The sequence below is a fragment of the Protobothrops mucrosquamatus genome, unplaced genomic scaffold (genome assembly GCF_001527695.2).
Source record: "Protobothrops mucrosquamatus isolate PMUCROS unplaced genomic scaffold, P.Mucros_1.0 scaffold3158, whole genome shotgun sequence".
Lineage (NCBI taxonomy): Eukaryota > Metazoa > Chordata > Lepidosauria > Squamata > Viperidae > Protobothrops > Protobothrops mucrosquamatus.
In genome coordinates, this window is record NW_015389158.1 from 212,089 (window position 1) to 226,346 (window position 14,258).

Below are 14,258 nucleotides of genomic sequence, written 5' to 3' on the forward strand. Positions count from 1 at the left end.
TTTATTACGCCCATTCCTGATTTATCCTCCCCCTGAAGAATCTGTAAGTCACATCAAACAGATTTTTCTCTTTCTAGGTCAGGTTGGAAATGGCTGGAAGGCAGCTTAATGGCGCCGCTTTAATGATGCAGTAACAATAGGATCTGCAGAGGGTCAAAAAAGGCAACATGGACCTCATGCACAGACGCATAGATTCCCCAGCTCCCATTTTATAGGGACCCCCATGCAAGACACAGATATAACAAGCAATGGGGCTCCCATCATGCAGAAGTGGACAATATCTTGACATTCTTTTACTTCCCTGTGTACCCCCGGGTAGCACAAGGAGGAAGCTGTGGACACCCTGGATCTAATGAATGGGATATGTAGTCCAACGTATCTGCAGGGGAAAAGATTGGCGAAGCTTCTCCTGAAGTCTCGATATCGTGAGAATAAAATCAAGCAATGGGGCTAGAATTAGGGGAAGCACAGATGATAGAGAGTTGGAAATGGGCAAATGTCCTCCTGAGCATCTTCTTCCAACCATCCAGACCCAGCTGAGCCCACCCCAGGTTCAACCTCCATTTACCTTGTCCACTCTGTCTCTCTGCACCCCATAACGGCCTCCAAAGCCCTGGGAATAGTCTGCAAGAGAGAAAATAGCCAACTTTTTTTTAGGGAAGGTGGAAGCATGAGTTGAACTCAGAAGTCTGAGCTTAAAGCCCTTCCTTATCAGTTGCCCATGCAGCTGTCTACCCTGAGGGGCTTGACACTACGTCGAGAGAGTTGCCCCAAAGGTGCTTTTTCCAAAAGGCAACTGGACTTCCTTGATTTTTTTTGTTTAATTTGAAAATGTTTCGTTTCTCACCCAAGAAGCTTCTTCAGTTCTTCAGAACTAAGGAGAATTGAAGAGGCTTCTTGGATGAGAAGAGAAGCGTTTTCAAAGAAAAAAAACCAAGTCCAGTTGCCTTTTGGAAAAAGCACCTTTGGGACAACCATGACCTGAATGATTGAGAACCTCCAGAGACATTGGAAGAGTTGGGACAGATGAAGCTGATGATTTAAACACTAGTGAACACCTAAGAAGTATGAACTTCTTCTGCATGTTGACATACCTGGGTTCACTTAGCACAATTAAAACTAGACTGCAGACTTCATAATACATCCCATCTCCTCCCCTAGTCCCACCGAGGACTCAAGGGCTTGACCGTCTCCTTTGATGTCCAGCCCAGGCTAGACTGAGTGTGACTGAGTCTTTCCGTACCTCCAGTGTCTGCCTAAACTAGCTGTGTGGATACAGCAGATTCCAGAAAAGCAGAGATTCAACCAAGGTGGCTAGAATTTGTGTTCTGGTGGAGTTCTGCAGATGCCACCTGCCTCTCTATAGTAGATGCAAATAACAGAATAACAGAGTTGGAAGGGACCTTGGAGGTCTTCTAGTCCAACTCTCTTCGCAAGCAGGAGACCATATACCATCTCGGTCAAATGGTTGTCCAGTCTCTTCTTGAAAACCTCCAGTGATGCAGCACCCTCAACTTTTGGAAGCAAGCCATTCCATTGGTTAATTGTCCTCACTGTCAGGAAGTTTCTTTTTGGTTCCAGGTTGCTTCTCTCCTTGATTAGTTTCCATCCAACGTTTCTTGTCCTGCCTTCAGGCGCTTTGGAGAATAGGTTGGATCCGTATTCTTTCTGGCAGCCCCTCAAATATACACAACCATACCCCCCCCCAAAAATGAAGAGAACAGGACCTTTGAAAATAACAAGGAAGGGTACCAAATATGGAGTCTATCTGCTCTTCTTAGTTGTCCCCTGTATGGAAGCAATCTCCTTCAGGTTCTGGAGCCTCAAAGTTCTGGAGAAGAACTTGGAAGCTTGAACTTGCAAAAGAGGAACTGGACCTTGCAGTCCTGAGCTAAAAGATTTCAGAACATGGTTCCTATGTTGTATATTTATGCTCTTCTAAGAGATTACCCAGCTCCACCTCCTTCCACAGACCTGTCTGGGATTCGTGGGGCTTGACTTCCTCCTTGTGGGCCCATCCAAGGGCAGACTTGTCTTGACGGTCCTTCTGCACGCCATACTTCCCACCAAACCCAACAGCGTGGTCTGCAATGGAAGAACACAACATTTTTCAGAAAGCCAAGAGAGGCTAATTGAGATGAACCAAGGTGGACTTGCAGCTTCCAGACCTGTCTGGGATTCGTGGGGCTTGACTTCCTCCTTGTGGGACCAACCCAGGGCAGACTTGTCTTGACGGTCCTTCTGCACGCCATACTTTCCACCAAATCCAACAGCATGGTCTGCAGTGAGAAGAAAAACATTTTTCAGAAAGACAAAGAGACTCAAGAGATTATCTGAGATGAAACGAATGGACTTGCAGCTCCCAGGGAGAGAATACAAAACAAATTAAGACATTTTCTGAATTTGATTGATAGACAGAATCACAAAGCCAACAGATTGCCTGGCTTGGCACAACCTAGTAAGCCACTCACAAATGCAAAGCTTAACCAAGATTACCAAACTCAAGTTTGCTGTGTGAGTCCAATCACTAAATCTTCAATTGACCGGGTTGTGGGACCTGGCTGCGGGCACATAACCAGGGCATGGTGGGGTCCTTGGTGCTCTCTGCGCTTGGTTGTGTTCTTGCAGTTATTTCATGACCCGATCAGGTAACCTCATCAGGGCTAGAAGGGAGGGGGTCTGAGGAGTGCAGGAGGAGGAAGAGGAGGAGAACAGGAAAAGGAAGAAGGGGGGAAAGGAGAAGGAATGAAGAAGGAGGAAGAGAAGAGAACAGGAAAAGGAAGGAGGAAAACAAGAAGGAATGGAGGAGGCGAAAGAAGAGGAGAACAGGAAAAGGAAGAAGGGAGGAAAAGGAGAAAGAATGAAGGAGAGGAGGAGAAAGAAGAGGAAGAGAACAGGAAAAGGAAGAAGAGAGGAAAAGAAGGAATGAAGGAGAGGAGGAGTGGAAAGAAGAGGAGGAGAACATGAAAAGGAAGAAGGGAGGAAAAGAAGGAATGGAGGAGAGGAGGAGAGGAAAGAAGAGGAGAACAGGAAAAGGAAGAAGGGAGGAAAATGAGGAGGAGGAGGAGGAGGAGGAGGAGGAGGACTGTGGAGTCCTTGGTGGTCTCTGAGCATGGTTGTTTTGCTTGCAGATGTCTCATGACCCAACTAGGCAACATCATCAATGGTAATGATGAGGATACCACTGATGAAGTTACCTAGTTGAGTGATGAAACATCTGCAAGAGCACAACCAAGCTCAGAGAGCACCAAGGACCCCACGGTCTTCTATTGGAGCCAATAGATTGCAAAGTGAGTAGGTTCTAAAGCTTTCTAAGTCTTTCTTTGTGACTTGGGCTGGTCGTTAGCTCTCAACCAAAGCCACCTCCCTGTTTTTGACAGGGAACGAATGGACTTGCCGCTCCTAGTCCGAGGTCCAAAGACAGAAGGACTTCCTTCTCTGGAAGCTTCCAAGTGGAGGCTGGACAACCATCATCCTGGGACGCTTAACTTTCTATTCCTTTTCCTGAGCAGGGGGTGGAGTTCATGTTCACGATCTAAGAAGCTCCTCATGTAGCAGACCAATGAGGAAGAAAAACTACTCATTGTACATACTGGCCCCAAGCAATACATGGGTTGGCCAAACTAAAGGACCACCAGGCCACAGCTTCAACCCATCCATATTTTCTACAGACCTGTCTGGGATTCGTGGGGCTTGACCTCCTCCTGGTGGGCCCATCCCAAGGCAGACTTGTCTTGACGGTCCTTCTGCACGCCATACTTCCCACCAAACCCAACGGCATGGTCTGCAATGGGAGAACACAACATTTTTCAGAAAGCCAAAAGAGGTTAATTGAGATGAACCAAGGTGGACTTGCAGCTTCCAGACCTGTCTGGGATTCATGAGGCTTGACTTCTTCCTTGTGGGACCAACCCAGGGCAGACTTATCTTGGCGGTCCTTCTGCACACCGTACTTCCCACCAAACCCAACGGCATGGTCTGCAATGGGAGAACACAACATTTTTCAGAAAGCCAAAAAAGGTTAATTGAGATGAACCAAGGTGGATTTGAAGCTTCCAGACCTGTTTGAGATTCGTGGGGCTTGACCTCCTCCTTGTGGGACCAATCCAGGGCAGACTTATCTTGGCGGTCCTTCTGCACGCCATACTTCCCACCAAACCCAACGGCATGGTCTGCAATGGGAGAACACAACGTTTTTCAGAAACCCATGAGAGGTTAATTGAGATGAACCAAGGTTGACTTGAAGCTTCCAGACCTGTTTGAGATTCATGAGGCTTGACTTCTTCCTTGTGGGACCAACCCAAGGCAGACTTGTCTTGGCGGTCCTTCTGCACGCCGTACTTCCCACCAAACCCAACGGCATAGTCTGAAGTAGGAGAACACAATGTTTTTCAGAAGGTCGATGACAGTCATAGATGGTCCAAACATCCATGCAGATTCTCCATCATCCAGGTCATGGATGTCTCAAAGGTGCTTTTTTCAGGAGGCAACTGGAATTTCTTCTTTCACTTCTCATCCAAGGACCTTTTTCAGCTCTGACTGGATGGTGTGTGTGTGTGAGGGGGGGGGAATGGAAGGAGCATTCTCAGAGAGAGCGCTAACGACCAGATGACTGCAAGGAATATTTCCACCGTTCGGTCAGAACTGAGGAAGCTTCTTGGAGGAGAAGAAAAACATCTTCAAGGAAAAACAAGAAAGTCCAGTCGCGAAGCACCTTTGGGGTGGCTTGACAAAGTGTTGTATTCCAAACCAACCCATTTCATTCTCAGGGTCCCAGAAGACTGAGCACCAGAATATGAAGCTGGGGTGCAAAACACCCCTGGGAAAAGACCGACACATCAGTGTGAATGACCTTGGGCCCTTCTTACTGGGGAAGGGCTCTGGGAACTGGAGAAGGAACAGGGGGGAACGCCCAGAAACCTGGAGGTGGGCCCTCAAAACTTACCTTTCTGGGACATGTGCATTTCTACCTCTCCCTTGTAGTCAAATCCAAGCGCAGACTGCAGGGAAGGGAAAGCGAGAGACATTATACAGTCACACACACACAGAGACACACACCCCTCGGAGTAATTATAGCCAATTGTGTTGGTCACCAGGAATTGATAATAACTTGATGGCTCCTAATAATCAACCAAGCAGTTGCCTGTCCTCAATGTTTTTGTTTTTAAATTGTAAACCAGCCAGTTAGAGAGTGAAATGGGCAGTGGATAAATTTGATTAATAAATAATGTTGAGTGGGAAGAAAACAAGGTGGGGAGGGGGAAGGGCAGGAAGGAGGCTGTAAAAGAAATAAAGTTAAATTCAATTATGTGGGCTGTTGGGACTCCCCCAATGTCCTTGAGAGAAAGGAGGGAGAAGGGCAGCAGTAGTCCTTGGTGCTCTCTGAACTGGGTGGTTTTCCTCCAGACATTTCATGACCCAACTAGGCAATATCATCAGTGCTAGAAGGGAGTTGGGTTTGCAGGGAGCTCCTCCTCCTCCTCCTCCTCCTCCTCCTCCTCCTCCTCCTCCTCCTCCTCCTCCTCCTCCTCCTCCAGGAGGAGGAGGAGGAGGAGGAGGAGGAGGAAAAGGAGGAGAAGGAGGAGAAGGAGGAGGATGACTCTGGGGTCTTTCATGCTCTCTGAGCTTGGTGGTTTTCCTGCAGACATTTCATGACCCATGTTCTGACCCAGAGTTAAGTTGCTTTGTAAATCTGGGTCAATGAAAATGATTCCAAAACAGATATATTTTATCCAGAGATACTTGCAGTTATGGTGGTTGCTTCTGGATATTACATCAGTTCATTCTCATAGGTGAGAAAATAAGGCTTCCTCCATACCAGCTTGTAACTTGGAATGGAGCCAACTGAGATGTCCGAATGGCTCCATGCTTCTCTCAGACAAAGAACATTCCAACCTGGCTCGTGGCCAAGATGTCCTATGATGAACTTTGGAAACTCCTCCCACAGATCTGATAACATGGGATTGCAGACTAGCTAAACTACATTACCCACAAGCCATCTCTTAAGGAGACAGCACTTAAACCAATAAATGCCAAACATGATCCAGAACAACCCAACTAAGCAACATCATCAGTGCTAGAAGAGAGTGGGGTATGCAGGGAGGAGGAGGAGGAGGAGGAGGAGGAGCCCATAAAAGGAATGGAAAAGACTCTCCCTAGTATCTTGGACCATAAAGGAGAGGGGGAAAGGTTTATAGGATTTTCAGACTTGCAGGATTCTGTTACTATAAATTTATAAGTCTTAGCACCCACGGTTGGTGCTTCTTGGCTGAACCACAGTAAAGGGCTGATTCCTAACTTCCCAAAAAAGCCCCAGCATGAATCCGAAAGCTCAGAAGACAAAATCTCCGGTCCAAATGACCGACCCAAATCGGATCCTGCAGCGTTATCCTGGCACACGTATATTCACTTTCATTCATGAAAGAAAGCCCCGTTTGTGGCTTCCAAAGAACATTGGCTATAAAATCCCATTGAATCCAATGCCTTTAAAGAAGTTAAACCATCCCACTTCATCACTTCCCTTTCATGCTGCAAGAGGATTATAACCAAGAGAGTAGGCAAAACTGGTAGTAAAACAGCCCCCACCTTATCTGCTCGGTCCTTCTGAATGCCGTACTTTCCACCGAAACCCTTGGCTGCATCCGTCTGGGAAGCGTGCACGCTGACCTCGGCAACATACTCGTGGCCCAGGGCACTCTGGAGAACCAAGGAAAACCAGGGTTATCACCTTGCAGACTTGTTATGTGGACAGGTTCTCCAGCAGGCCAAGTTGCCATGCAGAACAGCGGCTGTGCGAAAGACCGACTGCAGATCAGCTGAGAACTTCAAAAAAAAAGAAGGGAAACCAAGTGTGTACCTTGTCCATGCGGTCCTTCTCGGTTCCAAACTTGCCCCCGTAGCCATAGGAAGCCTTGGGTGCCGCTTCCAGCTCCTTCTTCTTCAGAACTTCATGTTCCTCAGAAACCTTGCTTCTTAGCTGGTGGATGCTGAAAAGAGACATCAAATAGCAGGATTGGAGGAGGAGGAGGAGGAGGAGGAGGAGGAGGAGGAGGAGGAAGAGGAGGAGAAGGTGGAGTGTGAGGTCCTTCGTACTTTCTGAGCTTGGTGGTCTTCTTGCAGATGTTTCATGAACCAACTTGGGAACATCATCAGTGCTCATGAAGAGAGTGGGGTTGGAGGAGGAGGAGGAGGAGGAGGAGGATCAAAAGAGGGTGCTTGGTGCTCTCTGAGCTTGGTTTTTTTTTCTTGCAGATGTTTCATGAACCAACTTGGGAACATCATCATCAGTGCTCATGAAGAGAGTGAGGTTTGAGGTGGAGGAAGGAGGAGTAGGAGAGGAGGAGGAGGATCTAAAGAGGGTGCTTGGTGCTCTCTGAGCTTGGTTTTTTTTCTTGCAGACATTTCATGAACCAACTTGAGAACATCATCAGTGCTCATGAAGAGAATGGGGTTTGAGGAGGAGGAGGAGGAAGAAGAGAAGGAGGAGGAGGAGGAGGAGGAGGAGGAGGAGGAAAGGAGGAGGATCAAAAGAGGGTGCTTGGTGCTCTCTGAGCTTGGTTTTTTTTCTTGCAGACATTTCATGACCCAACTAGGGAACATCTGTGTGAAGGAGTGTGGGGTTTACCACTCATACTGATGATGTTACCTAATGTGGGTCATGAAACATCTGCAAGAAAACAACCAAGCTCAGAGAGCACCAGGGACCCCATTGGTTCCTATCCTAGCTAACTTTTGTTAATTTTCATGTTGATCATTTTAATGTTTCATATTGTCATTTTTATCGGGTTGCAAGCCACCCGGAATCTCCTCTTGATAAGCAAGATGGGCGGGGTATAAATTTAACAAATAAGTAAATAAAATAAGTCAGGATAAATCTCAACCGGAGGAACTGAAAGAAGAGAAACGGTCACCCAATGCCAGGACGATGATGTCATCTGAGCTGAAGAAAAGCAGCACTTCTGCCTCTTTCCAAATAAACACATAAATAAGAGATTCAAAAGTGGTCTGAAAAAGAGGAAGGACATCACTTCCTCTGTTTTTGGAGGAGAGAATGAGGAAGCCACATATGTTATGGGTCACGGGATTCCGTTCTCGCCGAAGAACCTCACGGTCAAGTTGAAGCACAGCCTGCTCTCTCTGGAGGAAGGCCACCAGCTTTTCCAGTCTAGTGCCTTCGGGGTTGGATTGCAAATTCCATACTGTTTGGGGAAGATGGGTGTTGTCATCCAACATCTCTGGATAGGACGGGACAGGGCAGGGTACATTCTTGACCAAGAATCTTAGCTATGACTCGTCAAAAGTGAGGAACTGGATGGAGAACAAGCATTTCTGAAGTTCTTCTTTCTCCTTCTAATGGTTTCTGGCCTCCAAATTCAGAAAACAGGGCGGGGAAACTGTGCCCCAAAACATGCTTCGTTGCTCAAAGTTAACAAAAGCTGCTAGTCCTCTTGGTGTTTCTAAGCCAGCATTGTGTGGGCTTCAAAACCGAGAATTCCTCAACCAGCATTGTGTGGACTTCCAAAATTCCTCAGCCAGCATTGTGTGGACTTCCACTCTCAGAATTCCTCAGCCAGCATTGTGTGAACTTCCACTCTCAGAATTCCTCAGCCAGCATTGTCCACACAATGCTGGCTGAGGAATTCTGAGAGTGGAAGTTCACACAATGCTGGCTGAGGAATTCTGGGAGTGGAAGTCCACCCATCTTCAAGCTAACAAGATTGAGCAACTCTGCCTCAACTTCAGCTCCCATTAGTATCTCTGTAGTTGGCTTCCAATAGAACTTATCAGGGGTTGTAGACCCACTCCTGTGGTGAAGGAAAAGGACACTCTTCGTCTGTGACGCTACTATTGGTGGTTCTCTTCTTCAGATTGAGTTTGGATCCAAGTCGAGGGGCAGGAAGAAGTTTGTACACACTCTGTGGTTCAGAGAGGAAAGTTACCCCGAGACCCGAGGTAATGTCAGCATTGAGCTCCTGACCCCGGTTTCCCTTGGGGGAGGGTGGAATCACAGGCCTACTTCCAACACAGCAGAAGTTGAGGTCTAGATGAAAGAGGAGGCAGGATGAAGAAGCCACTCACTTGATGTGCTCGGCACGGCCAGATCCTTCGATTGTCTTAGCCCCCCAGCGCTGTTCCTTCTCCGAAATGTCATTCTGTCAACAAGAGGAGACAAGACGTTACATCTGGTGGGACTCAGGAGAGGTTGTCCCATGGCCCATCCATGGAACATCATCTCCCCAAGGTGAGGTTGCCCCCCAACTTTCCAGAAGTCCTTTGAAATTGGCTACGTCTGCAGCCTCCGAGGTCTGCTGAAGAACTGCTGAGATGGTTCTCCATCATCCAGGTCCTGGTTGTCCCAAAGATGCCTTTTTCAGGAGGCAACTGGACTTCGTGGTTTTCCTCTGAAGACGTTTTGCTTCTCCTCCAAGAAGCTTCTTCAGCTCTTACTGGATGGTGGGGAACGGAACGATTTCTATTCCTTGCAGTCATCTGGTCAGTAGTACTCTCTCTGAGAATACTCCTTCCATTCCCGGAAACCATCCAGTCGGAGCTGAAGAAGCTTCTTGGAGGAGAAGTGAAACATCTCCAAAGGAAATGAAAAAGTCCTGAAAAAAGCACCTTTGGGACAACTGCTAAGATGGCCACAACTGTACACAACAGCAAGATGTTCTCTCCTAGTCTTTTTAGTTCACATTAATGTTTATTGTTACGGTATGGTTTTTAATGTTTGCATTTTACGGTATACCTCGCCCAGGGTCACATAGACGAGACCGGTGGCTATATAAAAGTGACCCAGGTAGTCCTCGACTCACAACCACAATGGACTCCAACGTTTCTGTTGCTAAGTGAGCAGTTGTTAAGCGAATTTTGACCAGTGGTGGGATTCAAATAGGTGAACGACCGGTTCTCTGCGTGGATGCCGCTTCCGGAGGTCCGTTCTGGGCCTGGGCAACCAAAAATTAGCTACCGGTTCAGCCAAAGTGGAAGGGGAAGGGGGGATGACCTCCTTTTCCAGGGGGGGCCACGGGGTCATGTGCAGTGTCACAACCGACATCTTGGCCTGCCATGAAGCAGACCCACCCTTTCTGCCTCCTCAGTCACAGCTGGGCCCATCCCTGTGGGAGCCAGGCAAGCCCCATGGGTCCGGAGCTTCTGAACCACGAGCAACCTGGGAGCCAAGAGGACGTACCACAAAATCTGGGTCCGTGTCCCAATCATCTCCTTGGGTCTCCACCTTCGCAGACACGTTGTGGCCCACCGCAGCTTTCCACATCTGGGAGAAGAGAGAGAGCAAGAGAGAGAGAGAGGAAGAGAGAGAGAGAGAGAGAGAGAGAAGGAGGGGGAGAGAGAGAGAGAGAGAGAGAGAAAGAAAGAAAGAAAGAAAGAAAGAAAGAAAGAAAGAAAGAAAGAAAGAAAGAAAGAAAGAAATCAAGAAATCAAGAAATCAAGAAATCAATCAAGAAATCAAGAAATCAAGAAATCAATCAAGAAAGAAATAAGTCTCCCTCCCTCCCTCCCTCTCTCTCTCTCTCTCTCTCTCTGTCTCTCTGTCTCTCTCTCTCCCCTTAAGAGAGGACAAATTTTGAAATTCAAAACAACAGCACACATTCTCCTTCCTGGGCTGTGCGTCCCTCACAATGTGGGGCTCTTTTGGGGGGCTTCAGCCCACCTTAAATGGTTTCACGCTCTGCAACTGTGGTGCAGACGAGGGACGGAAACTCAGCTAACCATCCTACAGTCAGCCGGATGCAGGCCGAAAGGAAGCGACTGTTCCATTGCGAGGGCTGTGCGCAAGCAGGTCTTCGGCTGACATCTCTGGGGCTTCATGCGCCAATTTGGCCTTTTCTGTGGTCATGGCCACAAGCTGGGGAAGCCAGTGTCCCAAGCCCCTCCTCTCCAAAGACAGGTTACTGGGGGGGGGGGTGCTTTGTATCTCCGAAAGAAAAGCCATAACCTACGAGTGAGACCTTGAGCAACCTAAAACTAAGGAGAAACTTTGCGAAAAATAAGGGCAAAGAACAGCAACTTAAGATGATCTAAGGTCTGGCGACTAGAACTTACGAAGAACGGTTGCAGGAATTGGGTATGTCGAGTTTAATGAAAAGTATTTCAGTATTTGAGGGGCTGCCACAAAGAAGAGGAGGGGGTCAAATTATTCTCCAAAGCACCTGAAGGCAGGACAAGAAACGTTGGATGGAAACTAATCAAGGAGAGAAGCAACCTGGAGTTAAGGAGAAACTTCCTAACAGTGAGGACAATTAACTGGGGGAACAGATTGCCACCAGAAGTTGTGGGAGCTCTATCACTGGAGGTTTTTTAAGAAGAGATTGGACAGCCATTTGTCTGCAATGATGTAGGGTTTCCTGCTTGAGCAGGGGGTTGGACTAGGAGACCTCCAAGGTCCCTTCCAACTCTGTTATTCTGAACACACTCAGATAATTACTTGGTCCACACATCTGCACCCACAGCACCACTGCAGAATCCAAGGTGCCTTCACACAATCTTTACACCATCATCTTTCAGCAGTGCCACTCTGGATTCTACATCAGACCCCCCCCCCCATCCAGCCAGATTTTGTTCAAAAAGGATCAAGGCTGACATCAGGAACCGTAACCAGCTGCAACTCCCGACAGCCCGGTGGTCTAGTGATCCAGGCACAAGGCTAGAAAGTTGGAGACGGCGAGTTCAAGTCCCCCCTTAGCCACGAAAGCCAGCTGGCTGACCTGGTGGCCAATCCCTCTGTCTCTCTCTCAGCCCAGCCCACCTCGCAGGGTTGTTGTCGTGGGGAAAAGAGGAAGAGGAAGGCGTGTTGGATATTCGTTCGCTGCCTTGTGCACGCCTCACAGATCTGCAAAAGGTTTGCAGCAGCTTTTAAAGTCCTCGTGGAACGAGCGTGCAAAAACTTTGAAAGAGCTTGCAAAGAGCACAGCCAGGAAACGCGGGTGCCAAAATCAGGGGGCTGACTTCCGCCAGACGTCCCTCCGTGCCCTCCCTCACCCCTGGCAGTGGTCCCCTTTTCTGGGAACCCCACCTGGCCTCCCCACCTCAAACCGGTCCCTTTCTCCCCCCCCCCCACTTTGCTCCAGATGCTGCCCTGTGGAAGCTCAGAAGAGCATCAATGGCCACCAGGCAGACTGGGCAGCATTGCAAGTTGTTGCAGCTGAGCTGCTGGATCTCAGAAGCCCAGGAGCCAAGGAAAGGGGGGGCTTCAGTCCCTTTGGCCCCATGTGCTCCGCCAGCTGGCTGCTGCTCCCCCCAATGCCCCAGAGGGCAGGGATGGAGGTGCCCTTTTGCCAGCTGGCAAGCATCCCTGCCTGGATCCCACCAGCTCCAGAGATGGACAGGACCACGGGGATCTTGGGCTTTCCATCCCCACCCACAGCTCCTCCGCTCACAAGCGCCCAGCAGCACCCATGCGCTCGGCCTTCAGCCTCCTTACCTTGCCCGGAGCCTCGGTTTCCCCTCTCGCAGCGTCTCTGCTCGGCTTCCTCTCCCCCACCCTGGTTTCACTTGCAAACCCAAGTTCCTGTTTGAAGTTCACCAAATCAGGAAGGTTTTGCTTCTTCCTGGGCCCGTCAGAGCAGAGGAAGACCAATGGCCTGTGGGGAAGGGAGGGGGAGGGGGGAGATGGGAACGCCGCTCTCCTGTGCCCAACCAGCTTATGGGTCCAAGCCTGGCCCCACTCAGGAAGTGGGGGACGGTGGGAATCCCAAAAAGGGGACAGGGTTAGCAGCCTTCTGATAGCAATGTTTTCCTGACATTGAGAATAATTAACCAGTGGAACCACCTGCCTCCAGAAGCGGTGAATGCTCCAACACTGGAAGTTTTCAAGAAGAGACTGGACAGCCATTTGTCTGAAATGGTATAGGGTTTCCTGCCTGAGCAGGGGGTTGGACTAGATGACCTCCAAGGTCCCTTCCAACTGTTATTCTGTTCTATTCTATTCTATTCTATTCCATTCTGTATGTTCTATTCTATTCTATTCCATTAATTTTCCATTCAATTCTATTCTATATTTTCTATTCTATATTTTCTATTCTATTCTATTCTATATTTTCTATTCTATATTTTCTATTCTATTCTTTATCCTATTCTATTCATTTTCTTTTCTATTCTATCCTTATCCTTATCTGAGGGGCTGCCTCAAAGATGTTTTGAGGGTCCTAGTCCAATCCTTTGCTCAAGCTGTTGTTGTTAGTTGCGAAGTCGTGTCCAACCCATGGCGACCCCGTGGACAACGTTCCTCCAGGCCTTCCTGTCCTCTACCATCTTCTGGAGTCCATTGAAGCTCACGCCTCCTGCTTCAGTGACTCCATCCAGCCACCTCATTCTCCGTCGTCCCCTTCTTCTCTTGCCCTCCATCTTTCCCAGCATCAGGCTCTTCTCCAGGGAGTCCTTCCTTCTCATTAGGTGGCCAAAGTACTTGAGTTTCCACTTCAGGATCTGGCCTTCTAAAGAGCAGTCGGGGTGGATCTCCTCTAGGACTGACCGGTTGGATGGCCTTGCAGTCCAGGGGACGCGCAGGAGTCTTCTCCAGCACCAGAGTTCAAAGTAGGGGACCCTATATCATTACAGATAAACGAGGGGGGTCAACCGATTCTCCAAGGCACCAGCTGGGGAATTCTGGGAGTTGAAGTCCCCAGGTCTTAAAAACGGCCAAGCTTGGACACACACACACCACTTTAGATGTTTGTCAGTGTGTATCTTTCAGTGCTTTTGCCCAGGGAATCGAAGTTTGATGAAGGCTGGCACAGAGGCTTTTCCAATTAATTAACAATACCGTATAGAGGATTGTGCTGCCATTCAGGAGGGGCCTAATTATGTCCCTATTAATTGTGCAGGGCGAGACTTCAAAGCAACCTCGTTAATTAATTCTGCTCGATCTAGGAAGGCCCCAAGGGAGGGGTGACATCCTCGAGGCCCAAGGGCCACCCTCCCCCCCCCCGTTTTTAGAGGTCTGGGAATTTGCCCTAGCAGCGTTTTCTCAGGCACGGCAGCTTGAACGGGGTATGGACTTCAACTCCCAGAATTCCCAGCCAGCATTGAGTCGGTCCTCGACGTACGGCTGTAAATTGGGAGCAGAACGTCCAGCGCTAAGCAAGGCAGTTCCTGAGCGAGTCACGCTCCACTTATGACCTTTTCTGCCAAGGTTAACTGGATTGCTGTGGCCGTAAAGCGAATCACAAGGTCGTTAAGCGGATCTGGAGGTTCCCCGTTGACTTTGCTTGCTGGAAGCCAGCTGAGGGGGTGGCTGATGG

At 48.7% G+C, this 14,258-nt stretch overlaps 1 protein-coding gene across 1 annotated transcript in view; it reads right to left on the reverse strand.

Annotated features, from left to right (window-relative positions):
- Positions 1-12,475, reverse strand: part of LOC107297151 (hematopoietic lineage cell-specific protein) — a 19,682-nt gene extending 7,207 nt beyond the window's left edge. The window contains exons 1-13 of the mRNA XM_015826509.1: positions 12,440-12,475; positions 10,190-10,273; positions 9,079-9,152; positions 6,857-6,986; positions 6,586-6,696; positions 4,946-5,000; positions 4,256-4,366; positions 4,062-4,172; positions 3,868-3,978; positions 3,674-3,784; positions 2,169-2,279; positions 1,975-2,085; positions 569-624 (exon numbers count right to left, since the gene is read on the reverse strand). Coding sequence (XP_015681995.1) covers positions 569-624; positions 1,975-2,085; positions 2,169-2,279; positions 3,674-3,784; positions 3,868-3,978; positions 4,062-4,172; positions 4,256-4,366; positions 4,946-5,000; positions 6,586-6,696; positions 6,857-6,986; positions 9,079-9,152; positions 10,190-10,273 — 1,176 coding nt within the window. The 5' untranslated portion in view covers positions 12,440-12,475. The remainder of the gene's footprint in view (positions 1-568; positions 625-1,974; positions 2,086-2,168; positions 2,280-3,673; positions 3,785-3,867; positions 3,979-4,061; positions 4,173-4,255; positions 4,367-4,945; positions 5,001-6,585; positions 6,697-6,856; positions 6,987-9,078; positions 9,153-10,189; positions 10,274-12,439) is intronic.
- Positions 12,476-14,258: the final 1,783 nt, after the last annotated feature.